Source organism: Varroa jacobsoni, unplaced genomic scaffold (genome assembly GCF_002532875.2).
Source record: "Varroa jacobsoni isolate VJ856 unplaced genomic scaffold, vjacob_1.0 scaffold_1224, whole genome shotgun sequence".
Classification (NCBI taxonomy): domain Eukaryota; kingdom Metazoa; phylum Arthropoda; class Arachnida; order Mesostigmata; family Varroidae; genus Varroa; species Varroa jacobsoni.
The window spans coordinates 185,472-212,611 of record NW_019214126.1 but is presented as its reverse complement, the minus strand read 5'-3'; the positions used below and the strand labels follow the sequence as shown (position 1 = coordinate 212,611).

The 27,140-nt window shown below is 39.9% G+C and overlaps 1 protein-coding gene across 6 annotated transcripts in view; it reads left to right on the top strand.

The window, feature by feature from the left end:
- LOC111267806 (corticotropin-releasing hormone receptor 1) overlaps window positions 1–27,140 on the top strand; it is a 48,342-nt gene that overhangs the window by 12,954 nt on the left and 8,248 nt on the right. For 2 of the 6 annotated variants that reach the window (XM_022846313.2, XM_022846317.2), the window contains 10 exons: window positions 6,589–6,704; window positions 8,897–9,041; window positions 9,979–10,138; window positions 10,786–10,919; window positions 14,568–14,650; window positions 14,968–15,106; window positions 20,470–20,511; window positions 21,993–22,256; window positions 25,830–25,937; window positions 26,217–26,450. In XM_022846313.2, the coding sequence (XP_022702048.1) occupies window positions 6,589–6,704; window positions 8,897–9,041; window positions 9,979–10,138; window positions 10,786–10,919; window positions 14,568–14,650; window positions 14,968–15,106; window positions 20,470–20,511; window positions 21,993–22,256; window positions 25,830–25,937; window positions 26,217–26,249 (1,224 nt within the window). In that variant the 3' untranslated portion in view covers window positions 26,250–26,450. Of the gene's footprint in view, window positions 1–6,588; window positions 6,705–8,896; window positions 9,042–9,978; window positions 10,139–10,785; window positions 10,920–14,567; window positions 14,651–14,967; window positions 15,107–20,469; window positions 20,512–21,992; window positions 22,257–23,028; window positions 23,200–25,829; window positions 25,938–26,216; window positions 26,451–27,140 lie in introns of those variants that run through there. The other 4 variants (XR_002684849.2, XM_022846314.2, XM_022846316.2 and 1 more) reach the window with 3 other exon arrangements.

Sequence of the window (27,140 nt, the reverse complement as noted above, 5' to 3'; positions counted from 1 at the left end):
TATTATAGTACAGTTTATCACAGTTCGAAAAGCAGGTATTTAGTGCGTCTTACTCGTAACCGTCTTTCGTTCGATCGTTAGGAATTTCGTAGTTGGTACTAGCGGTTCACGGTGTAGGATATGCCCCTTTTAACATCTCGTTTTTCTGAGACAAACAATAGCACGCTGACTAATCGCGAAGGTCTGTTTTACTCAACTAAGGACACCTCAGCAGGCTTCGTCGGACAGTGGAACATTATTTAACAAGTTGAAAAATATCTCGACAGTTTCATAGTTATGAGGCCAAGCAGCCACCCCAGAAGCCCTGACGGGGGAGAAATTTCTCATATGATTTTGGCTTCGGCGCGGGTACCACGTGGTATCGACAAGGGACCAAACAATGAAAAAAAAAAACTTAGATTTGGGAAACACAGTCTATCTCAGGACAACCGTCGTCCCGGTTGGAGAAGGTGGTTGCTTAGCAGTGATATAATTTTTTTCTCGTGTAGTTATACGAGTCGTGTGTACTATACACTACAACATACACGAAAAAGACTTAAGAAGATTACATTAATGTCTTTAGCTTAGCATTCTGATGGGACGACTAATCGGATCATTTCTTCATTGTTTTGGGTAGTAGTCAAACAGTGCATACATCCGCGGTGACTAGAATAAACTATAATGGTCCATTGAACCGCTTTCCGTCGCATGGATTGTACTTGTCGAATTTATTTTTTCATGTTTCCAGGCACGATGCTTCCGTCACTAGGCATTATTTCGAATTACTTGCTTACAGTATGGAACGAAGAGTGTCTACGCCGAAACACACGTTATATTGGTCTAGTTGAGTTTGTATGAACTCAACTTTTTAGTTTTCAAACATCTTGTAAATGATAATAGCGACATCACATCTGTAGTAAACTTCCGCGCATCTAGAACACCTACGCTCGTCGTCAGCTTCGTGGATGGCCTGTTCCCTTCAGGGTCCGTTTTAGAATCCGTGCGCAACAAAGCCAGTTGTTTGTACATCGCGTCAATGCAGCTAACTAGTCCCTTTCTGTTCGCAGTTCCTAACGACACTAGAATCGAAAAGTGTCCGTTGATATCCACGAATATTTGCCCCTAGTTCCTAAAATTCGTCTTAAAGGCCTCCTTTGCCAGAAGCTTAAAGGGGTGACGCAGGCCTTCGGATAGTAAATTATGACCTCTGGTCGGCTATAAGATAAGCAAGGCGATTATATGAATAACTTCAGCGTTCTCTTGAGGAAGGAGGTTTTGGCGTGACTTAACTGTTCAACGGTCTTCGCTTAAGATCTTCCAAATGGCGTGGATCCTATACGTTGCGATGTGATTTATCTTGATGTCAAATAAGTCAAGATCGGTTGCAACTTTGTGACCGCCGCGTAAAGTCGGCCAGAGCTTAACACGTGAGACCTGTTCGACCCATATATCATCAAGTAATCCACACACAGGACGACTTTGACTAACTTTTTCGGTACCCTTATTCGATCCAAGGGGCTTTTTAGTAAAATGTAAATTAGGAATGGGTTTAAGTTGTCCCCGTGGGTTAGACCAATCGTTCGTGTTAAGAGCGCGAGTTAGGCCACTTAATCTCTAACATTTTAATAAAAAAAATTTTTTTAGAGAGCTGCACCGAGAAAACTGAGCGCGTACCTAAAGACATTCATTTCGGCCACCTTGCCATACCGCGTACAGAGAATTGTGTAGTGTGGTCTTCTCGCGCCAGCCATTAGGACAGTGCATGCCTTTCTGTAAAGTATTCTCTTTGGAACCTATGTTTACTACGTTAGGATAAGATTCGGTTTCGTAGTCAGTAGGCCTTGGAGCAGCTTATAACAAACGCTTTTGTCCTTGATCTTTGTCTTGACACGATAACGGCGTTGTTGCATTTCTTTTCTCTTAGGGATCAAGTAACTGCTAAGCGTCGCGGGGCAAACCGCCGAGCTGCAGTGGTGTGTTAGCCACGTGTATGGCTAACGTAGTGTATCGGTGATCATGCGGGCCCCTAGCCGTTCAAGGTATTTTGGCCGTAATCATTGAGAACGAAAACTGAAGCGCAGAACGTATTCTAGCCAGAGGCCTGATACCCACCTAAGCCCTCCGAGCAAAGCAGCAAGCATTAAACTACCAGCTTTTGGAAGGACAAAGGGGCCGAGCAATGACCTGAAAAATTCCGTAAACGCAATTTCAAAAGCTTGTCCATATCTAAACAATGGAGCTTGGAATTTGACAGTCCACACAGGTACAACTTGGACAGTGAGGTCTTCTGGTACGGGTACGTGAGCTTGAATACTTGCAGTCTCTGGAAATAAATGATTTCTAGTCTTAGCCATCCCTGGCTACATTCGTTGCAAGTATATGGTAAACTAAACTCCCTGTTTGCCCCAGGAAGGCCAGTATTGAGATCATATTGAAGCACTTAGCAACCGTAATCCGTAAGCGTGTATTGAAGGCCCGTAATGTGGCTCGAATTTGGCTGGTTTAAAGTAATGCCTGATGGCTTAAGATCCGCACGCAACATACAAAGAAGCACCTTTTTGTAATCAAAGCAGGCCTTGAAATCGATGGATATGGTAAGCTCCATATATGACTCTTCAGGGCTGGACAATGCATAAAGCAGACATGTGGTAGGTCGAACAGACTAGCTGTCTAAATCTTTAGTACGAAAATTCATGGATCTTTTTTTAGGTCTCTCAGAAAAGGAGCACTAAAGTTGCTGCCATTTCGCAGTTCTATGGTGCCATTCCTAGCTTGAAGTTTGGCGTTGTTGCATACTTTATGATTGTTCTCGCGAGCGGCAGCGCTGACTGGAGGCGATGCGTGCTAAAACCGGCTCTCCTGTCGTCGGTGATACCAGAGTCTGCTTTACGAAATCCTGGGCCATCGGCTCATCGTTACGAAGCTGACCCGACTTTTGAAACGTTCAGCTCGGAAAATCCCGTTGAGCCTACTGAGTTAGCTGTTCAAGCCTTCTCAAGCTGTGGCCGTTGTTAACCTTCAACTGAACACTGTCTGACTCCTCTCCACCCGGTTGTCAGAATTCCCATTCCTGCAGAAGGCTCTATCCTTCTGGCAATATTATAGCCAATCTTTGGCCACCTAACCTTTACAGATGTACCGTCCATTCTTGCCGATTGGTCACTGTGACATGAAGAGCGGACGAGTCGAAAGTTCTGCATTTTGTTGATCGCTTCCTTCGTAGTAATCCAATTTAAGACTTTGCAATCGTCGGTAAAAGAATTCATGTGAGCTCGAAGAACGCCTTTTTAGACAGTGTGAAAGAAAATCGAAGGTTTGGCATATCCCTTGGGTTCTGTTCTAATCACTGCTGTGGTGATAGAGTAGTTGTTTGCTGGACTTAGGGACATATTCATTTCGGAATGAGCACCTTTTATTCGAGCCGGAAATCAGCTGTCTGAAGCAATGCTAACACAGTCCACCGTGCAATAGTCATCCCCGTGGTAAGTTAATGAATAATGTATGTGCCTGCTAATCTTTACGATATCGAGACATCGAACCCGAGCATGAACACACTTCGTTCGACTATGCCTTCGAACTATGCCTGACGGTGGTACTGGACCTATAAATAAAAACACAGAGGGTATAGTAGTCGAAACTTATATTTCGATTTGAAACCGGACATAGACGCTTTATATTTTTTTTGCTAAAGTCAGTCAAACGTCTGTACCAAAGGCGAAATTGAAATACTTGGTTATTCTTTGGTTCCTGAGTATTGACTGGCAAGTGAAAGGATCTCGAGCTGACCTTATCCACAAAATTCCAGCAGACTTGTTACAGGTACTTCGAAGCAGTCAGATAGCTCAAACCGTGTATCAAGATTATGTATGGTGTCATATCCTTTAGTTCAAATTGAAAATGACGGTGTCTTGAAAATCGAACTTCTAATATAAAGAGAAATATAGTTCGAAAACAGTTGCTGTTACTTAGATCATGTCACGCTTGTTTATTTTAGGAAAGCAATCAATGTGTAAGTGACTTTCAACCTCGCTCACTTTCTGACAATGATCTACAATCTTCTACTGTGATCAAATATGAGAAAGACCTGTCATAGCTTTGCCGATATGAAGTACATCGTGCTTGCCTGAGTTGCGGCTCATTTGGCCAATTATATATCATCCGCAGCATTTGTTCTCCAAAAGCAGGTTTTATCAAAAGCACCTGTGCCGAAACCATCAAGTGCCTGCCATACAATACGACTATTTCAGTTTAAAACATAGCTCTTATGAGCTTCTGACATGCTTCTTATATTTAAAAAAAAAAAAAAAGTGGCTGTTCTGCGTTCCTAAATAGCTTCAATCACAAAGTATCTATCTGTCTTTGATCCTTTTCTGAGGAAAATCTACTGGTAACAGAAAGGTTAGTCGGAAGAACAACCTCTGGTTTGTTCACTGCTTCAGAGATGATTCCGTTGTGGCTCGAACCGCATTTTTTTTTTAGAAAAAAAATGGAATTGCTACAAATATAAGTATTCGGGATTTTCTTAAACCAAGTGAAACCTAGGTCATACTTTTGCGAGATAATTACCATGCTTATTGGAATCGCTTCTAATGAATAACTTCAAGCAAGTTTTAAAGCTCGAATCCAAATTTTTTGTGTGAGCCATATTTGAGCGGAACTCCAAACAGTCTCGTAATAAATAAATGTTTTTCCGCATTTCTATTTAAAAATATTTAAAAAATGTAACATATTTTTTCGGGAGATGGATAAGTTCTGAATCAGGATATGGTGAGCCACAACAAACTGGCAACGGTCGCTTCTCCTGACTGATAGGGTTTAGAGTTTTGAGGTGTGGAGGTGTTTTGAAACGATTTCCACTAACACTCTGCCCACACGGGGTTGTCTGTACTGCTCTAAAGATGGACTATTAGATCAAACAATCTAGGAAATGATTTACTGAAGAAAAGCTTAGAAGGCGGTACATCAAGGCAGACGCCTTGTCCCGTGTACCGTCTTTCATTTTTTATTATCAGTCGCACATATGGTTGGATGATCTCTTCCTGAAGCAGGGTCGCCGAATTGTCATCGGATTTAAACGACTTTAATAACTCCAATAGCTATTCCCCTTACGTGCCTCGCTCAGAACATAATCGTGACCCCTTTGAAGGCGATGGCTTGTTTATTCAGTTTGTCACATCTGACATTATTAGGCATATATTGTAGGCATGTAAGCTTTATAACAAAGAGAAGCTACGTGTCAGGCGTATGACAAAATCCACATTCAACTATAACAAAATATTCTATAAGAGAATTACCAGTTATCAGAAGGCTGCTTTAGTTTACCAAGCTAAAAGTTACGTAAAGTGATAAAGTACGTATATTTGAGTTTCTGTTTGATCGATAGTAGTTAGGCTTAGTTCACTATCAGCTCCAATCAGGTAAATCGAAATTCTGAAAATTCTGGAAAGGATCTGGTCGCTTTTGCTACAGCCTGGATTTTTCTCTCCGCTAAAGGTCATATCTAAGTCGCCAGGTAAATTTACAAGCGTTGGCGGCGTTCGAGAACCGACATAATTTTTGACCAACCAAATAGAAATTATCTTTAGAAAAAAAAGAAGAATTTTTAGAAAATTAGAATCGGATTCATTGTTTCTTCAGAAACAGTATCAATTTAGCCTCAGAGGACTTGAAGAACGCATAAGTAACATGGCTCACAAGCCATCTTTACCCGCATATAATTTAATTATGTAACATTGTTGAATACAAGATGTCATCAAGTTGCTTATAACAATTTGATCTAACTAGATCAAATGTAAGTACCATAACTAAACGTTTCTTGGTGATCGTAAATCGACGATTCCTGATGAACGGGTTACGAGGCGACTTATGGTAGGCCTGATCAGGGTTTGTTCAGAGTGAATTAGATAAGAAATTGAAAAAAAGGACCGAAAGAACCCACGATCTCTCTGAACAAATTTAGTGAAGATCTTATACAGCGACGTTACTTTGGTATAATTTTTAACACCTATTCAGCGTCCCTGAGTGTTTGGGTGTACTACCGTACACCCGTTAAAAATTTCATTTATCTTTACATTTATTTTTCAAAAATTTTTACATCTATTAGTGGTCCAAACATAGGTTTCTATAAAAATACGTCCAGTAAAAAGGCTTTCAAATGTTATTAAAATTATTGTGATTATTAAAATAACAACAATTTTTGCCATAATGGAGTATATCTAGACACAAAAGATGAGCGCCGTTGTCAACAGGCCCTACGACATAGGTAGAATTTGTTGCCTTCACAACGATAAGGTTTACCTATCTTTGGGTTTCTCCCGCAAAATGCAAAACATAACGTGATGTTGTTTGTGACTCTATGGTGAATTGGTGATAAAGAATTAATTTTATGTTAGAAGAATAATTCAAGCACTCGGGTAAATCGTTCTCCGTCTCATCGAGCGAGCTGAACTCCTTCTACAATATCTAGCGGAGAGGCTCTGATGTTCTCCGACAGAGGTCGCTTGGTTGTTTTTAAATATACTCTAATAAAAATCGTTAGAATTCGAACATCTATCCTATTTGTTATATATTTCTAATTTTAAGACCTTTAATTCGTCTGTTGGGTTTCAGCCATCGGCGGTGTCGCCGCCATCACTCGCTATGACTGTGACGGGTATTCTTCTTGTATTTTCTTGTATTTCATTGATATTCCTCACCGCTACAGCTTTCATATTTACGCATTTCAGGTAGGGTAATCTTTGAAGAATATTTGAGTCGGTAAGAACCAAGCACCTAGTGAATTATTAGAAAGTTAAGTAAAATTAGTAAATAAAAAGTAGATAAGATATGTCATGTGTGGTACCTCTATTAGCTATCCACTATATATCAAAGTGTTTCAGACGTGTAAATTATTACACATAGGGAATATGCTATGCAAACTGGGAACTTCTTAACCACTGCCGTAAATACCGAACCCGTGTAGGCATCAAGGTTCCTGCCTAAACGCATTGAGGCCCTTGCTTTGAGAGCTGCGATAAATTCACAGATATTAGTGAGACATAAGAACGTCCTGTCGCAGGATGCTCCATTAGTGTGTGGCACATCTAAGTCATCACTTAGATTATAATTCAAAATTGCGTCTACTAAAAGGTACTAATTAGTCAAGTGAAAATCCAGCAAAGGCCATAAAAGTCTAGAAAACTAGTAGATGCTTTGTACTGCAATTACACGGCATATAGTTTTTCAAAGCTACCCAAAATTTTATGGCACCAAAAAACTCGTCTGTGGACAGCGTACGATGTCAAATTTCAAAACGTTTAATGCATTATACATAACTTACCATTAAAACAGTCTTTGTGAGGCATTGTCTTCAGATCACATCTTATAAACCAATAATAATGGTCTTCTCAACACTCAAATGCTTTATTATGTCAAGATAGGATCAGAAGCCTGGCTGCGAACTTGTTACTCGCGCCAGGTATGCAAAAAAGCTGATTACATTATAAAATAACCAGGGGATGACTGTCGGATCACTAGTCAGTTTCTTCTTCCAGATCAGGTAGCTTTGTTGGTCCAAGCGGCTAGGTCTAGTACCTGTTCAGTCACACGTGACCCCGTTCTGTTCCTGTGCTTTCATATTCTTCATTGCTTTCGAAATCAGTAGATATCACATGGCATCAATGCCGCTATGCTTTGGGCCCGTAAACTTAACACCAATGAATAAATAGCTGACAACGAAGTTCCAAAAAGAAAAAGTCGAAGACCTTTATTAAGCAACGGTGCGTTACCTGACATTTGCTGTAATTAATGCTTGAGATGTCATTTCAGTATTTGGTAGAAAGGACATAATAGATATCGAACACATCCTCCTCAAGTACGTTTTAATGGCTTTTGCAGAAGTAGGCTAACATCTTTTCAAAGCACATTAACGGTTGCTTATCCAAGCAAGCATGTATTTCTGAAAGCGACCGTTGTCCCTTGGATACTTTCATTCGACCTGGTCACCCATGTGCAGACTTGTACGTGCCGCACGTTAGAACACCATGTTCATCTAATCAATCTTGTTATTCTTTTTTTCTGCCTGGGTATGTTATATAATAATTACGTATTTTGCAACTTCGCTAAGCAATTGTTGCTGATGAAGCCACAGGGTTTTGCAGTATACATACCCAAAATTTGATTTTTTTGGGTTTATTTTTTCCCCAACATTTCCTCAAACCCGATATCGTGCTGCTGCTGTTAGAGTTTTATCTAAATATTTATTATGGGTGCGGGTACAGGTTTAATTAAAAAAAAATCCGTTGTTAGAATAACTCCTTGCGGAGAGCAGTGTTTCGTCCTGTTAGATAAAAAAAAAAAAAAAAAAAGATAACCCAAATATCTATAAACGACGTTTGCACCTAATTTGGTATGCTCTCTTTGGGATTAGTCTATTTACATGATTCCATTGAAATGTACGCCGAAGTAGGAGTTGAATCTAGATAGTTCTGGTGTTTCTTTAATTATTAAAGCCAATGGTGATTTATATTAATGCAAAGATTCTAGGACAACCCGGATAGCTCATTTCCTTCCTGGTTTTATTGAACGGACGTGGGCCTATAAGATCACGGCAAAAGTAGCAGGCCTGATAATCACCTGAGATGATACTGCCATCAAAAACCCTAGGTGTCAATTTTTATATTCCATCCCATCATAAAGGATAATAATCTTGAAGACCGAAAGCTAAACCAAACATTATAACGAATCATAGTACAGAGATCGAGTCTATTATAATTCTGTACATTGTTCTATTAATGTATTATAATCGAAAACATTTGTGCCATCGAGAACGAACTTCCGCTTTTTTGAGGATGTTTCCATCAACTTTATATAGCAAACATGGACCTTACTAGTGATTTCTCACTTCATACTTGTACGTTCTTTTTGGCCTGTATATCAGATCCTTACATTGCAGTCGTACGCGGGTTCATTTAAATCTTGTCGTGTCTCTGATGATAAATTCAGTCATGCTAATTTCGCTATCGATGCCTATCGCCCTGAACTCGACTGATGAAGAGGACGCTGGAGCACTCATCCGACAAATTGTGAGCTAGTAATTTTTTCTTCTTCAAATACTATACACTTTGTTTGAATATTAAAAAAAAATCATTGAAATAGGATTTCGCGTTCGGTATTTTCCTTCTCAAACTTATCTGTTTTAATTAGTTTTATTTGATAGTACAATATTGATCTAGGAAAAGTGTGCCTTGAAAGGCACACTTTTCTTAGATCAATATTGTGCTGTAGGACCCTATACGACTGACGTTTTGAGGATCATCGAAGCGGACTCACTCATATTCTAAACTGTACATTTATTTCTTGTGAGACTAACATATGCGTCATGATCTAGTCACTTCGAGGACGCCAATAGCCCGTACATCTTCATTCGAGGTAGCCTAGATCATCATACGGTAACGCACAGATCAAGCTTCTGCGTTTCCACTTGCTAGCATTGAAAAAAAAAATGTTTATTTTGGTGTTGCTCGATTTAAGTGATGGCTCGTTTAGTCTAGGCCCGGTGTTCTTCGTTGGAGCCCCGCAATTTGATTCAACGTCCACTGAGCGTTAGTTTGAACGTAATATAATGTATTAGATGCAGATTGTATTTATCGCCATTAGCCATCAATCTTAATCTAAAACTACCTGTCGTTGAAAATGCTTCACGATCAGCATCATTGTCCCCAACAGAGAAAAGAGAAAGCACCATACCGAAAGAAGTGTAAGCTGGCATACGTATCATCTTCAATTATACGGAACGGTTTCTTTTCATGCAAATGAAAAATGCTGCAAGCAGAAAGTTCCATTAAAAGCTAGCCGTGTTTATTGTTTGTTTGCAAGCCTGCTTGCATTTACGGTGCCTGTTTCTTTCTAGCATATCATTGTTGTCATTCAAAATGAATAAATGAATTTGATTGATTGATTGATTGATTGATTGTTATTTCATTCATTTTGTTCCTGATGAGATACCTTCATGATACATAGCCATGGTTATGCAAAGCTATCCTCGTGTTCAAGATGTACTCATCGTCGTCATCGATCAACTGGATGTTCGTCGAGGGACTTCTGCTTCATTCACGAATTACTACCTCGATCTTTCAAACTAAGCCCGCGCCCTTTAAATTGTACCACTTCATTGGATGGGGTGCGTAATAATAATAGGAATATTATGTAATAACTTGTTGTCTGACTTAGAATGGCTTCAACGTGATAGTTTTAAGCGAATCCGGTTTTTAGTTACATCAAATTTTGCCCGCAATTGCAAAACCCGCAATGGGTTATAAAGAAAATGAGATTTATATATATATATATATATGTTTTTTGTGGATATAAGGGATAGCTTAGTCGAAAGCTGGTCCAAGCTTGTTCAAGTTAAAATCTATATTACGGGTCGCATGAAGATGCTGTGAACAAATCGCATATAGCAATTAAATTCTTCGATAGGCTATTTGTTAGATTTCCAGAGGATCTGTACTTTCTATGTTATGTTAATGTTTATGCAAGTGTCTGTTTGGTAACTTTGGCGATACATATACATAAGAACTTTGTCTCAGCGAGGTCCTACATGTCTACCCTATAACCCAGTAGGGCCAGATGGTTTTGCGTGCATAACAGGGGGGATATACCAGATAGATGGACAAGCCACAAGCATGCCGTCTTAAACCCAGTTAATCTCGAATACAATAAAAAAAAAAGGGACGAATTAATTGAATAACTGCTACGCTAACGGCCGACAGCCAGTAACAGAGTGACAGGAATAAGGCATCCATTCAAATACGAATCTACGAGCAGGAGTTCCCTTGGCTTTCTGCATCCCGTGGGCAATCCAGATGGAAGAGGCAATGGGCTCCTCCACTTGTTGGGAGGGTTACGTCTATTCGTCCTGGCTGTGGTTGATCATCGCTCCACGACTCGTTGCAGTCATTGTGAGTACGGCTATAATAGACATAACAATTATTTGTTGTGTATATTAAGTTGAGAAAAGTGTTAATCTAGATTTTTTTCACCCTGTTTTTCCGTTAGTAGTCGTTTGCTTGATAGACCCAGGCTGCAAATTTCGAATCTCGCACACCTACCGACACCACTTTGATTCAGCACGTGATTTCAGCTGTACCAACATGAAACGAGAACACGCTGTGGAATTCAAGCTAGATGGGCTATTGTTTGTCGGTAGGACTCTGGAGAAATCTAGTTGATTGTACGTCGCCCGTTATAGCCATAGGTCGGCATAGTCAGCCGATACCGACACGGACTTACGAGTGAACGTAATGCAAATACCATGTGTAAAAACAGATAAATCACATATTTTTTTTATAATTTCCAAATTGAAAGTCAAAAACCAAACATCTATTGCGCTATTAGGCAAAGCAAGCGAACTTGCAAAACCGCTACCAAATATAGAAAACGCCCCGTATTTATTTGGTGTATTTTCATGAAGTTGAATCGGTTTTATTATATATTATGAGTCCCATAATAGTTGTCTTGTTTTGTGAATAATTTATTGAAGACAATTACGTTAACGACAGTGCTGCAGGCTAATTGAAGAAGTTGGTAAGTAAGTTTTGAGAAGATTTGAAGGCTAGATTGGAATGATCTGGTTCAAAATCTAGCACGGCTGGTAGAGCGATTGGCGTTTCTCGTCGAACCCTATGACATTGAACATAGTAGACTTTGAAATAAATCTAAATGTAGGTACAACGACTTTTGCCAACTGATTTAGGGGCGCCAATTTAGCGGATTTTACAGCCGCAGCGAAGAACTTAAGCAATTTGTTTGAGGTGGAGACTTACTGGCGTGGCTCGTTTGAATAGGTTGAATAACAACTATCGGAAAGCTCGATCAATAGCAAGGCTTGCCCCTCTTACAATTCAAATCACCTAAAGCGTCATTTAGTACCTGTGATTTTCACTGCAAGAGACCTAAGCAGAGATATAGGAAACAGGCGATGTTATAATTAAACCGTTCATCAATATACTTTGCTTTCAAGGTTCGAACTTCAAACATAGTAGCACAAAAGTGTCATTCCGTCACGGCTGTCCTTTCGCCAGTACTCATGACAGGGTAATGTTTTAAATATGATCAACTTGTTGTTATTAATGGCTTCTTTTACATCACATGTTCACATTTACACGCGTCACACGAATTATAGTAGACGTTTACTCATGTAGACGCACACAAACGGCAGCAAGGGATTGCAGGAATGGTGGTATACGGGTCGACCATTTAGTGCCAATGGCAGTGGTACGTGTTCAAAGGACGGCCTAAGCGGATTTGTTCCGCTCTCGAAACTAGGGGAACTACATGTCGAGGTGCCTGAAGAGATCAGATTATTAAGACGAAGTCACTGGTTGAAGCGTTTTCGGCCATTTGCGGACACACATACTAGATCGTGCTTGGATTTCGAATACCGAATTTGCCTTGCTGGCCTCCTTACTGAATTGATCGATTATTGGTTCCGCCCAAGCATTTGCTTTAATGCGACACTAACAATCATTCCCATTTCGTCACACGGTGCAGAGAGGCCGTGTTCGCAGATTTCGAGCCCCAATGCGACGAAAAATTGTTTCGGCCAAAGTTACTTCTACGGACAGGTTACAGTTCTGTAGCCGTTTGCAGATTGTGATCGATGATTGCAAATTTATCAGAGCGTTATTTCTGCACGCCTCGAAGTGAGCTTCTTATGTTTACACAGATGGCACGTAAAAGGACAACAACAAACACTCTGAGACATTTGTTAATTGCAAAATTGACTCGTATTTTTGAAAATCATAAGGAAAGACCAATTAACTTAAAGTCCACAATAGGTCAAGAAGTTTAAAATACTCACGTGTCACGATTGTTTGCGCGCAGCTGTTGGTCTTGTTGCCAGACAAGTATCCCTTAATAGTTTGTCTAACTTAAGCTGCTTTTTGCACTACTGCGACGTATCCGAGTTACGCAACGTAACGTTGTCACTCGGTCGCATCCTTGGCTTCAAAATAGTGATCCCGATCGTGACCAGTTTAACGCCTGATATAAGGCATAAATTACAATGGAGCGTATTAAAAATCATAGTGGTATTGGCAAGTAGGGTGCCAGGGTCGCGGGCACGAGATTTCGGACCCGACCCCCCGCCGCTGATTCATTCGAATTATTTGAACTCTTAATATCAGCTTGTCCGTTCGGTTATCTAACAAAATCAACTAAGCTTATTTATCAGTACTAGTCTCACTTGAATACCTGTTCATCCTATGTCGAAATTGATCCTCTCAACGCTCACTCAGCCATTCGAATGTCAATAGTATCTCGTTTATACATTTCTCAATTTCGTTAAAGGCTACGTGTTTCGTTAGTTGTTGTTTACCGTAACGAAAGTAAAATTAAATCAAGGACAGCTTTTTGTGGCCTCATGCCTGATACGGTTAGCTCCCAGTACGAAATATCTACTATTGAACAGATTAATATCAGCAGCGTAAACAGAGGCTTTAGACGGAGAATTATCGTATAAGTACTCCAGCTCCATGATCTCGAGGCTATTTGTAACTTCAGTTAGAACGCCAGTCAGTTTTATGATGCTAGCGTTGTTTTGAGGGAAAATGGCGTTCATTCAAATGGCGCCTGTCTCCTATATACAAACGGCTATGAATTACTGTGTTCTCGCCACGTAATGGCGATCTTAGAATTAACGCCGATGTAGTAATTTCTGCAAATTTCAATTTGCCAGTACAATAGTGCCATAGTTCAATATGCCGCGATCCTATTACACGAATGTTCTGCTGGCATCTCGGCACAAATGGAGACAACCAAATCCCATAAGAATATGACGTCGTGCGTTCGGCAAGGGGTCCTTTTCAAGTCGCTAGGCCACACAAAATGGCTGACTTGGTCATTTATGAATATATTTGCTGTGCCTCGTTGAATATTACTGATGATACGTCCTGTCCTGACCTAAACAATTTACTTGTCTAGCGTAAATATCCGAGAAAATGACTAATTAGCGTGTTATTAATTCATTGGATAGAAACATTTCTGCATTGTATTATGTAGTACTATTAAAGATGCCATTTGTCTCAAAAACCTTTCCGATCACAGCTCTCCACCATCTGTGGCAGGTTCCAATACCATTTGATATAACTGCATCAAAACTTGTCCATAGAAAGGGTTCGACCACACTGTCGATCGACGTATATGCCTATAGCCTTCCTGTTCTAGCTTTCTCCGGATGACTGACTCTGGTCGATTAATCAGACGTTTCTCTAATAGACACGTGTTCTGACATGTCAACTTCAACCATGTTCCATCAGTTTTTAAGAGTCAAATTTACACCGCAAATTACGGTACAGTTGTTCGCGGTTTTCAAGATGGTAGTATGTATCAGCTCCCTAAGTCACACTAGAAATCTCTACCGAATTATTCATTAACTACATAAAAGCAAGTAAAGATAATTCTGCAGAGAAGATTTTTTGATAAACAATCTGTCCCTATTAAGGACACCCGTTAGGGTTCTATATTGTTTGATTATGTTGTACTTGTTTCCCTTGTTCGTTTGTTACATATAAAAAATATTGATTGGAAAATATTATGTTTGTTTACAGGTTAATTTTATATTTCTTGTGAACATTATTCGCATACTCGTGACACGAGTAAAGGCTGTCTCCGTAGAAAACACGCAGTTCAAGTAAGTTGTCCTAGGCCGAAAACCTGTTTATCGTCTGTTCCTGCCTCGTTGAGATAGGTCGTATTAGCGAATGTGTTGCCATTCGATTTGGCAGACAATACATTTCAGTCTATTCTAACATAAGCGATAGGAGGAGGTTCTGCATAAACAATTCTACAATCGTAAGCTTCGAAGCATCATTACCTAGCTCATTTAGCTCAAAAGAGCCATAGCTTTTATTCGGCGGATATGATGGCCTGTGACCCCACAGAACTGTCGGGCTAGTTCTTTGGTTTGCGGTTGGCGATTCGACCTAACCTGCATAGGTTCGACTCTAGGAAGGCGACCAAGGCGACGGTCCTGCTCTTCCCACTGCTCGGGCTCACACATCTCCTCTTCTGCATCAATCCACAAGAAGCGGAACCCAGACTCAGAAACATGTACATGCTGACCAACAGCATTCTTCAGTCGTCGCAGGTCAGTATAATTTACGTAATTGCCATTCAAATTTACGTTACTTTTACTCTATATTATTTATTGTTACTATATCTGTTTATTAGATAATAGTCGGACAAACATGCGTAGCGTTATTTGCGTTTTGCACACAGATTGCAATGTCTGATGTTGTTTTATTACAGTCACTAGCTATTAGATAAGCATGTTAGCGTCTGCCGATTTTACACATCTGCTTGGTAAAGTACAACCTAGACGGACACCTTTAGACCAAGGTTTGGTGAGCTTGTAATGTGATTTTTTCAGAAAGTGAAACTAAGACTCTCGATCAATAATACTAATCCAAAGACATTAGCCCATCCCGATAAATTGCCGTCTCTAGCCCCTGATCCATTTTGTCGTTTTGTTAGGCCTTTTAGGATTGTTTTCAGTTAGTCCTACCATCAAGAGTGGTTTCGTTGCATTCTCGGTCACGGTCATACGAGACAAAAGCCGGATAATAAATTACCTCCAGAAGCTGACCGAATGCTAATACATGCCGGCCGTTGAAATGATAGGACGCATAATCATCTGGGGTTTAACGCTAAGCTCTACGTGTAGATGAATCCTACCGTTCTCGGCTAATACGTCGCTTCCTTGTAGTTGAAATAACAAAAAGTGGCATATAGATCTTCTTTATATAGCATAATCGTTACATTCTTCCTTGCTAGCTTAACATACGCCCTCGTATGGACAGTATGCAACGCAGACTTGGGAATACATTTTAAATGTGCAAAGAAGTTTATGCAACAAGTTGCCTACCGTGTTACAATACTGGAGTGTATTACATTGAGTGTGACAGCATGTTTCAATTCATGCAGCAAAATAATGACTCCAACAGAGTAATATGTATCCTTGACCAGAGCCTAAACACTTGGAATAACTGCAAGTTCCGTGCAATAGTCGGTAAATACCTGTATGCTATTGGACGAACGAACTGCGACGGTTGCCACAACTATACGATACAAATTGTGTCTTTTTATTGAAAAATAAATTGTATATTGATAGAACTATTTTTTTTTAACATTTCTATAGCGCGGAATATCCTTTAACTTATTATCTCGAGAACTGAGTGAAAATCAGCGCCCACAGGCGTATTCTACCTGACTGTTGCCAACAGATTGTTTTTGAAAAAAAGAGCAAGCGTTGTTTGGAGGATCTAAATAAAAATGTGATTGATGGCTACCTTTTGCAGGTGAAGTAATCATTCAAATGGAGCAAACTTGGTGCTTTTAGGTTGGTTCTCAGAAAAATCGAAATGTTTGGAAGCTCCGGAACACCATATGCATTTTGATCGTTTCGGGTCATTTCTTGAAACACGCAGCTTAAGGCTGTTATCTTTCTATTGCTGGTCGACGCCTGCATTCGAACGAAACCCAAGAGGTAACTTGGTCGTTCTATTGAGAGTAAGCAGATCCGACCGCCACTTTTTTGTACTTAACATTTCACCAAGAACTAAAATGTCGACGATTTTACCGTCTTTGATTTGCGAGCTTGAGGTAGTTGCTCTAAAAATACTTGGTACATTCTCTGCAATTCTCGCTGTCACACCCATGGTTTTATTCATGATGTTGATGCATCTCAATTTGTTGGTCTGATTTACCGTTCATAAGGCAGAGAGTTTCCATACACTCTGTTGCTCGGTAGTCAATCTCATCACGACACTGACTTTCCTTTAGAAGTTCGACTATCGATATATTTTCGAAGAACCTAACCAGCGACAGCGTAGAGCTCTAAAATCAAGATCACGCTCCGTCCGATGGAACAAGCATTCGTGCTCAAATACCAACAGCAGATAGACCTCGATGTCCAACTATGCAACCTATCGAACGCTCCGTAGCAACAAGCCTCTGGAACGTACTTACAAAGTTCGCTTTGTATCTGGCGCAGTGAATGCTGCAGTTTATGCGCAGTATCTAGTTAAAGCTCTCTAACTGACGGTACAGCCTTCCTGTCCACCTTGAAATCGTAGGTTGGAATCCAGCTACATTTGCAGCGATGCCCGGAGGGCCCAGGTGGCCGTCAGGCTTATAGCCGATGTACAAATCGAGTTCTATTTTTAAGCTTTCGCTTTTAAGACGATCTATCTAAAAACGTACGCGTCACATAGGCAGTAAAAATACCGCGGATGCCAAGAGACCCGTTTGATCGCCGATGCAGAGCGTCAACCGTACAAGTGACTGGCGCATCATAGTACCTCTATGACTTTCCCTATTAGATCATTAGCCTTCATGAATCATCTTTCAGGAACGTTTGCGTCAAGGAATACGGCGCGACGCGTGGTGCCTTTTTTTGCCATAGTGTAGGGATTTCAATACAACGTGATAGCCTTCATCAAGCCCTTGCAGAACGAGAAATAATGCCAGAACTGAGGTGCTACGGAACAAGAATGCCACCGGTACAGATGAGATTTGTACGAACGTCTCAAGTGTACTGGACGGCACTATTAATTAAATCTTTATACATCGGTACACTCCCAGCCTACGAAGAAGTACTACCCTGCGAGTGATGCTTAGGGGGCAATTCAACCGCGCTTACATTATGGCGCAGAGTAGCAAAGAAAAACATTTGTTTTTCTCTGACCTGCTGACTAAGAGACTGAACAGCTACATAGAAAGTGCACGTGTTAATTCAATGAAGCAGCGTGAATCAGCGTTAAAAGGGTACTGGCGCAACTCGCTACATGCGGTGTTTGCTTACCTAAGGCCGTCTTCGACCCGGTGTTCAGGAACGAGGTAACGGTGACGTTAGCCACGATGTGCGTCCCTATGTACTCAACCTTCTGGCTGCGATTATCTAGGTGAACAGAGTAATCATCGACGACGGAGCGGCCGAACTCCCACCTCTTATTCCCCAGACCTGCCTTAAGGAGGTGACCTAAGTCCACTGTTACTCTTCATCTTATTAAATAGCCTCCTTGATAAAATAAGGAGGCTGAAAAAATCAGCCGAAATAATCTTGTATGCAGATGAATCAGTGATATAAGGACCGAGTAAGTTCCAAAAACGGCTCCACGCGGCAATGACAGATTTGGGGCTGACCGTTAACCCGCTCAGGATGCAGGCGATGAAGTTTAGAAGGACAAGCAGCACAGCGGCCAGTGATACGTTGTACCTTTCAAATTGTTTTTTGCCGGTAAATTTGTGTCCGTGTTCGAAGTTTCTAGTCTCCGCGAACGGCAGAAATTTTATGATGAACGTCGTCAAAGATGCAAAAGAGTATGCAAAAGTATCGGCCTTATGGATGGTCAAATCGCTTCATTTTTCAACCCTTACAACCGTCTTTACTTTGTTCGATCTCAAGCTAGCTCCGATCACGACATACAAGATACAGATTATTTGGGAAGACCTAACAGTGGAAAAGGTCGAACAATTTAGTGTTCGAGCTCACACCTCAAAACCTCCGTTCTAGAAAAAAAAAAAGCACTAGAACTGCATATAATGACCCCAAAATATACCCGACTTGCTACTGCTGTCGAACGATCTGTTTGTCGCTTTTAGTTCTCGGTAACAGAAGCCTTCAAGGCGAAGACGGAAATTTTTTTGCTTCGAGTACGTTGAGGAGCAACAAATGAAAAAGATCAGTCGACTGAAACGGCATGCTCAACCGGATTCGCTGTGTTGTGCATGGATTCGACCACGAACCCCACAAGAAGCAAGGTTTCCACGAGTCTAGCGATACATGTAGTTCTTCCAGATGCTGTTTCTCTCTAGTACCATATTTCGCACATCTGGCAAATGTCCTAAATAGATTCGATCAGACTCGTATATGGCGGAAAATGTTTCTTCATATTCTCTCCGATATCGCGCTATGGACCTGTAGTTATGAAGTTTTTGACTATTGCTAGCAAAGGTGAATAAGTGGAATCTCACTAACTGTTTAGCTTGTCGGAGTTAACTATGTCGGATGTAATTGATTGAAACCAATGTGACTGGTTCTGGTATTAACTCCGATTTTGTCTATTATCTGTGTATATACAGATTTATTAGTAGACCAGGTAGACTAATATCTATTTATAAGATACTCAAAACATTTCCTTTTTTACCCCAACAGGACCTGCCGTCAGCGACTCCTGGAGTATACTATTACTAGAAAAGTGCCAAACAACATAATAAGTTTCGTAACGATAGGGATTAACTCAGCATCAGGACGCCAGATTCGAAACTAGGCTTCATCCTAGTTCGATTCCCAGTTTAGACCCAGCAATTATTTTAAAAAGTTGGGGTTTTCTGCTTTATGGATGGAGGGAAAAGAGTGATTTTCAAACATGCGACACTGATGTTGTTATTGATAGTATTAAACACATGCACCAGCTGAGCACTAGGCCAAGAAGGCTCGCTGTTGAAGAGCACTTATTTTCTCGTTGCTTATTAAGCATTAAAATACTTTGTTTTTGTTTTATGTTATAAGGATTCGTTCCTATATGTAGTATTCGAAACCATTATGAACCAATCATTTGCGACAGGTTCTATTAGATTTCCATTGTTTATAGAACTGAAAGGAAAATTTTAGCCTCATCAAGTGTTATAGATTATTTATATATATATTTGCGTTGGAATACACTTTGCAGAGTATACACATATAGAAACAGGTATCCTCTGTATATGGTCCTAATAGAACATGTTACATCCATGTTGGTAACTTGATAAACGAAATCTTATCTCGTCAAGTTCTCTTGAAGCGTGTCCTCGACTTCTGCATGAGCAGTATAGTGAGACCTATTATGATGCAGAAAATTACTCACATTAATGCGTTTGAGGATATTAGGGTTGCGTTAGACTCAACGTTGGCAGAAACGCCAATTTTCTTAAAAATAACGTTGTTGAATTCTTATAATTACCTGAGGACACCAAAAACTATGTACTATATATACTCCACTCCATCGAGTTGAAAATAGGCTTAGGTAAATGCGAGTGAACGTCCTACCCATATAGGAATATATATGTATAAACATACATATTTTGCACGTGGACCAAAACCTCTCGACCATAACACGTGTATTATGTGCGGTAACGTGATTTACGTCCGGTATCGCCGTCAGATATTCCATCAGACGGACGGCGTGCTCCCAACACGAAACGATCCGCGGGTTTGAACCTAGGCCACATTGTGCCCCCCAATTACGTTACACGTTAAGCCACTACGGTGTTAATGGCATAAATCATAAGTATTACCTATGGAACAGATTATGTATATCGCTTCTGCAGATCCAGTGGACTGCATGCTAATGGTGCGGAAACCACTTAATACACCTGAAATAGTACATAGCTTAAAAAAATAAAAATTATTCTACATATAGCAGATCATCTTTGGCTGTTACCAATAAAAATACGTTCTTTGTATTGCAGGGAATTTTCGTGTCTGTGATCTATTGCTTCATGAACTCGGAGGTAAGGCCGAAAAAGGTATTTGCCTTTAGCTATCAATAGTCTTCTTTAATGGTTTTAGGATCAGCCGTAAAAAGTATAGGCAAAAAAAAAAACGCTGTCCAGTTTGGTGGCGCATGTTGATCAGGTACGAGAACAGCTCATTATACCCATCCTAAAACACTATCGCTACTGCAGCACATGTATAGTCTCGTCTTGTAAATCATTCAGACAACAGACAACAACGGGAACGCAATGGTGGACTATATTATAGCAATTTTTTAATGTCTGAATTTAGTGTTTGTCACTATGTTTTTTTTCTAGCTAGATAAACATTATGAATCGTCTCTCTGGAAGGGCTCAGATTTGCTACATATATGGCTTATGTCATGTAATTTTTGTGGATCTATATTTTTATTTTTAATATGTGCGCATGGACTTTTGGGTGTTTTATTCCCTGTCTTTGATTTAATGATAGGGCTAGATATCATAAGATTATAGTTTTTTCTGTTTGTTCGTCAATTTTTTTTTTGACAAAATGAATACGTTGCCAAATCTATGAGCTAGGCAACTGTTGTTTGTGTCAGACATATTGTTATAGCACATATACACGGTTAGGTAGAATAGAAACTGAATCAGAGCCCAAGCCCGATCCCTTTTCAAGAAATGTTAACGATTTTGTGTTATTACAAGACATTTAGGAAGCCTGAGCTCTATTTGTGGCTAATGATATGCCCAAGTAAACGATGTTTCACTTATATATAGATGTATATTATATATTATATATATATATATATATATATATATATAAATGACTTAGAAGAATTCATCTTATTGAAGAATTAAAGCTGTTCTTCAAAAGCACCTCCTCTGTGCACTTATCACCAGTATTGTCATCACTGATATGAACGCTTCTATTCCATATGATTGCCACTATGCATGGATATATAAGGACATATTGTTGAAATATCTATTGGATAAGTGTTTTAGTGTTATCTGGAAAAGTTAAACTACGGCCAAAGCCTCAAAGAAATTGGCCTGAAATTGCAGCTTTCCTAAGGTTAGAGATACCGCAAAGCTATACAACCTTACCAGATGTGCTCCAGTCATTTCGATTCGAACTTAAGGCCGCAGCAGTTTGAAGAATAACGCTATATATACGTTCTGCTGCATTCGCGAATCGATAGGTGCATGCTTACCGGAGCTCTTTCAAATCACCGCTCTAATTGATTAACGTCGGAAGTTCAAAGAGGTTAAGAGAATGAATCATAAATTGATCTCTTCAGAACGTCATATTCCATTGAGTTGTTCGATCCTCACAAATTTCGTACTTGGTTGATCGGCATCGTGTAATATGTTTCCTTTGCGAGATCCAGTATCTGCTGGCAGGTAATCTAGGAAGCCACTGCTCCAGCAATCATAAGCGTCCTCGTCATTCTTTATGGAAAACGGAAATAAAGTACCCAGGAAGCTCAATTTTTGTTGGTCGTATTATGTGCTCATAGGTGCAGGCTTGTCTTCGAAATGCATATTTACGTGCCGTGCTTCGACGGAATCCAAACCAGCGATCCTTGCTTAGAGGAGGGCATTCACAGACGTCAATATACCTCACACACTTCAGCCATCGTCACAATCAGCATCACATTAATGGGTCGTCGAACACCACAACAGGTCATAATCTGCAACCAGCCAGTACAGCAGCAGGTGAAAAAAAGGTTGACAGGACAACTTTGGATAGGCATCATAACCGGATCAACAACTACGGCAAGGTAATTGCTACTGACCTATACAATAAAGTGCGTCACTAGCTATGGTTAAAAAACGTTTCGTTCCTAGCAGAGAAAATTACTTTCAATGACTATTTTTTAGTCCAGAAAGTTAACTGGAAACACGGCGTCTGACCATTGTCACTTCATCACAAGTCTATGGCTAGCGAAAATTAATACCTTCGAAAGAACTTTCTTTTCCATTCTAGAGCAGATATTGTATGGTGCTTCTACAGTAGTAAGAGCATTCTATTTGGCCCTGTTTGTCTGCCTTAGGATACACATCACAGAGATACACAGGATAGTTCAAAATTGGTTTATTCGATTTAATTATATAGAACGTAAGTAGGAATACACGCTGTCAGCGCTTCCCCAGCGTGCGAGTTAGATTCATTCAATGTACTACTGTTTGGAGATCTTCACTCTATCGCTGATTCTCGCTACTCGTAAATTAAAAAAAAAAAAAAAATCTTATTACATAAAAGCTTCATTATTTATACTTTTTTTTATATTAAAAATTTTCCAGTTGTCTGAAGTTCTTAAGCTTTTATTTGATCCCTAAGCTTTCCAAGCCGTACAACGTACATCGTACAATTCTTGCCACGTCCGCTCTTGTTATACTCAACAGCGGCACCATTTCGAGCTTTTTATCTCTCAGTGTCAATCTCAAGACCAACATTATACGAATTTGAGTGAGTTTACAACAAGTTCCTAGAATATGTTAAAAAAATTATCAATAAATATTTTAACAACCAAGAACGCTTCACATTTTCAGGTCATGTCTACAACGCCATATTCAAAAGTAGGCCTCAATTGCAAATTCAGGATTACATCCCGTATTTTATGTAACTGCTAGAAATGTTTATAATAGCAATATTATGAGCTACTAAATACCACAAAGATAACGTCACGTAAACATAAGTAGTCTCCGTATGTTTCTTTCCACTGTGCACTTTCGTGCACAAAAAACGTGCACTAAAAACGAAAGTGCACAAAAGTGCACTTTCGTTTTTAAGTTCGCTTCAACTTTTTTGCACACTGAACGATAATCATTAGGCTCCAAAAGCCCTAAGGATTTCAAATGGAAAAAGGTGCATTCTCGATACCTGCCCTATGTCGCCTCCTTGCTGTGGTCAAGCAGCACGGGGTACTGGTGCAGTGTATAGGGAGGATTCCACAAATGAGAGGACTTCTCGGAAGGTCTGGAAGGTTCAAGAATGGTATCTTAAAACTGCAGGATTTACTTTCGCCCTGATCAACCATCTGAAAGTTATTAAGACAGATTAAAAGTGTTTTTAAAGGAAGACGGGCAAACAACTGTTTGTAAATTCAGTAAGAACATAAGCAGCAGCCACACGACTATCGACAGCTACTTTAAATAGATTGAATTAACCGAAAAAAAATCAGAGCTTATGGCCTCATGATTTTAAGTGAACAAACACGGCTTCCTATTGTCCTTCAACGTCCTGATCACCACTGGGCAATATGCGGCCACAATAACAGGTTTCTATTTCTATGTAGCATTGTCATCGGCCACGAAAAGTGGTATCTCCGTGCTGATATAAAACAGACAAACGAATGGGTCACTTTGTGAGATATCTAAAGTTCATTTAGACCTCTGTTACATAATGCAGTGACTCGCGCTTCGTCACTTCGAGTGACTCGCGGAAGAACCTTGAACAGTTGAAAATGTTTGAGAGGGACGGAGCGGTCCACACAGAGCTGCACACAGCCCCCTGCATAGAGTGAACAAAGCTATCCAATAAAAGGACTTGGAAACAAAGCCATCCTCCTATAGGACAATATCAGGCTGCACACGGAAAAATCCGTAAAAGTCATCCTACCAGAACTTGAACGGAAGATTCCTATAGCCCCCATATTCCCAGGCCCTCTCAAGTGAAATTCATAATCTATACATAATAGTTTTCCAATAATAGAGCTCAAATGAGTTGGATGGGGAGTGGCGAGTACCGAATAAATTCGTTGAAATAATCAATAGGAAACGCTGTGTAAAATGAAAAATAAAAATTCTAATCAAATAATATTACTGCTATTATGCTACAACAGTGCCATTTTATGAGGCTATTTACGTAAACTGCTCCAAAGTATGCCCCATTACTACAGGTAGACTAAGTTGCAGTTTATAAAGACCAACGAAACAACTACCGCCCTACGGCTCTTTTAACATTTGGACAGTTACTAAGAAATGTCTTAATCACATTGGCAGTCTTATAATAAACATTTAAAAGTCACGTTCACTTTATGAAATCTTTTAAACGAATGTTACCGCAGCTGTCTACACAATCTGCACCGAATTTACGATGTTTCGCTTAATTTCCTACCTAATCGATATTTACTCCTGATAAATCTGAATTGTCCACCCCCCAGCTCGAGGTGCTTGTATATATGACCTCCAAACGATGCAGCAACAGATATATTTGATATTGTCCCTTTCATCTGTATAATATAATTGAGCCTAAAGAACTCCCATGGAAAACTCCCGAAGAACGAATGCCTAATTACAAAAGGTATCATTTGTGCCTTCCGTAAAAAGGAACTTAAATAAGCATGGTTATCTAGTCGACTTCCCGTCACCATTTAATAGCCTAGATTAAAAAAACCAACTGACAAATTTAGGTATTCTCACTTTATTCGACTTCTTCTTAAAAGCTACCACGGTTAGCTACTTCTTCAAAGCATCAGCAATTTTTACATTTTACAAAATTTATAATATGCAAGCTAAAGTGGCTCATGAAAGCCACACCTTTTAAGTACCCGGAGGTCGTCAACAAACCTACAGTTATTAGATGTTCTCTTCTAACCTCATTAAAGAGCAGGGTATTGTCAGCCCTGAGATGGTGAGAACTACTTTCACATAAACCGCTGACAGAAAGTCTTTAAAAACTATCTCGTGTAAGTTCCAACTTATGAACTTGCTACCATATTATTTCTTCTAACAATTTTCTTCCATTTATCCGCTCAGAAACAACTAGGGGAAACTTTTAAAACTAAGATTTGATTTTTCCAAGATTCTTCCTTTCAAAAACAATTCTCGACTTAGTATACAGAGTCGAGCTGTAAGTAAGTTACTTGACGTCTCGTGATGTGAAAGCAGATTTTTCTAGCCGTAGTTGGTTTCAGTTCTGTCATAGTCACCTTTACAAAAAAGATCTTAGCCCCTGGTGGCAAAACAAAATCTAAGCATTATGATCAGAAGTAGTATAATTGGTTTCAAAACTGACAACTTTTAATTTAGAGGAAGGTCTGTTGTGGTTGAGATACCTGTCGTAGTTGCGTCCTTGAAGATATTGTATTCGTATAAACATTAATTCATTTCACCACTCGAAATGATAAAATATCAAATAACGATTTTTACCTAACAATAAACATAAACTTTGCGGAAAAATTTAAACCAGATAGGTGTATAGATGCTTTCACTACGAGAATCATATGATTCTCCCTTTGAAGTATATATGTGTGTAACCAGGACTCTATGATTATTTGTATATATATTTTTTTAAAAGAATATGAAAACATTTAGTAAAGTTTTGACGCTTGTGCGCTTTTTTTTTTAAGGCACACGTCATTTTCCCTGACATTCCGGGACTGACTGAGAGTTTAGAGAAAATGTCGCTATTCAACCTCGAACGAGGTAGTAGCAAGAGTGAACGGGGACGTGTAGTGGTATGTGTTGTTGCGGTATATATACATATCACAACAATGACTAGGTTCAATTGCTTGTGACATTATCTATAGATATACAATACCCACCAACTGGTCGCAATACAACATATTACATCAATATCGCTGTTCACCGATTTGAACGCGGCCTGCGACCCCGCGCTTCAGGACTCCTTACAGCAGCGCTTGCCAAAATCTATGAATATGCTTAACCTTCTCGATACGATTCCATAGAAAAATAAAATAACTATCGACAAGTAACCGAACTTTCGCTTCTCACAGAGACAACTTACCAGGCTCCGCGGGGCGACCTAAGCCCACTCTTATTCTACATCTCGTTGAAAGGCTTCGCTGATCAAATAAAAGGGCCAAGGGAATCGTGCACATGACTTAGATGTAGACGGGTCGAACCGGTTTGTAATGGAACACGCCCTCACCTGACTCCATGGGGCGGTCACAAATTTAAGACTGACTTAAAACTTCACCAAAATAAAGGCGATTTGGCACCTCGTGAAACGGCCTCTTGTTTAGGTAAACCGGTATCAAAGTTGCTATTTTCCGTGAACGGCAAAAGTCTCACTGATTAAAAGACGCAAGCAAGAGTTCAGCTTGGTCGCATGGCTCTCGGAACTGTTATCAGCTTAAGGTAGTTATGATCACAGCACATAAGACACGCGTTGACTGGGAAGATCTTACTGTGAAGGGAAAACATTAAACAATTGAATATCTTTAAAGTATGCCGCCTCAAAAGAACACAGTGACTACACTAGTCTTCCCTCTGAACCGCCACTGCTGTTTGAAAACTTACGTTGTCGCTTTAAAACAAATTTCAGGAACCGAGAGTAAAAATTCACGGGCAATTCGCGTAAGATTTAAGTAGACGGCTAGGTAGATATGTCGTCGCTTGCTTTATCGTAAATAGGTTCGACTATCGATTTTACCAGAAGCCAGGTTTCGATTTGACGATACGTGTAAACGTTCCATCCGGGGAAAGTTTTGTGGAGATCAAGCGGTTTGTTGCCCCCTAGTCTTATCCTATGGGCGTCTGAAGAATGTCCTAAATTAGTTTTATAACTTAACAAAACCCACACAATCCGTATGGAGCAGTGTTTCAATTGACACTTTCTGGACGTTGTGTTTGTCGTTTACTTTATATTTTGTATAGTTTTTGCTTACTGGTGGTCAAAAGTGGGTAAGTTGAATTCT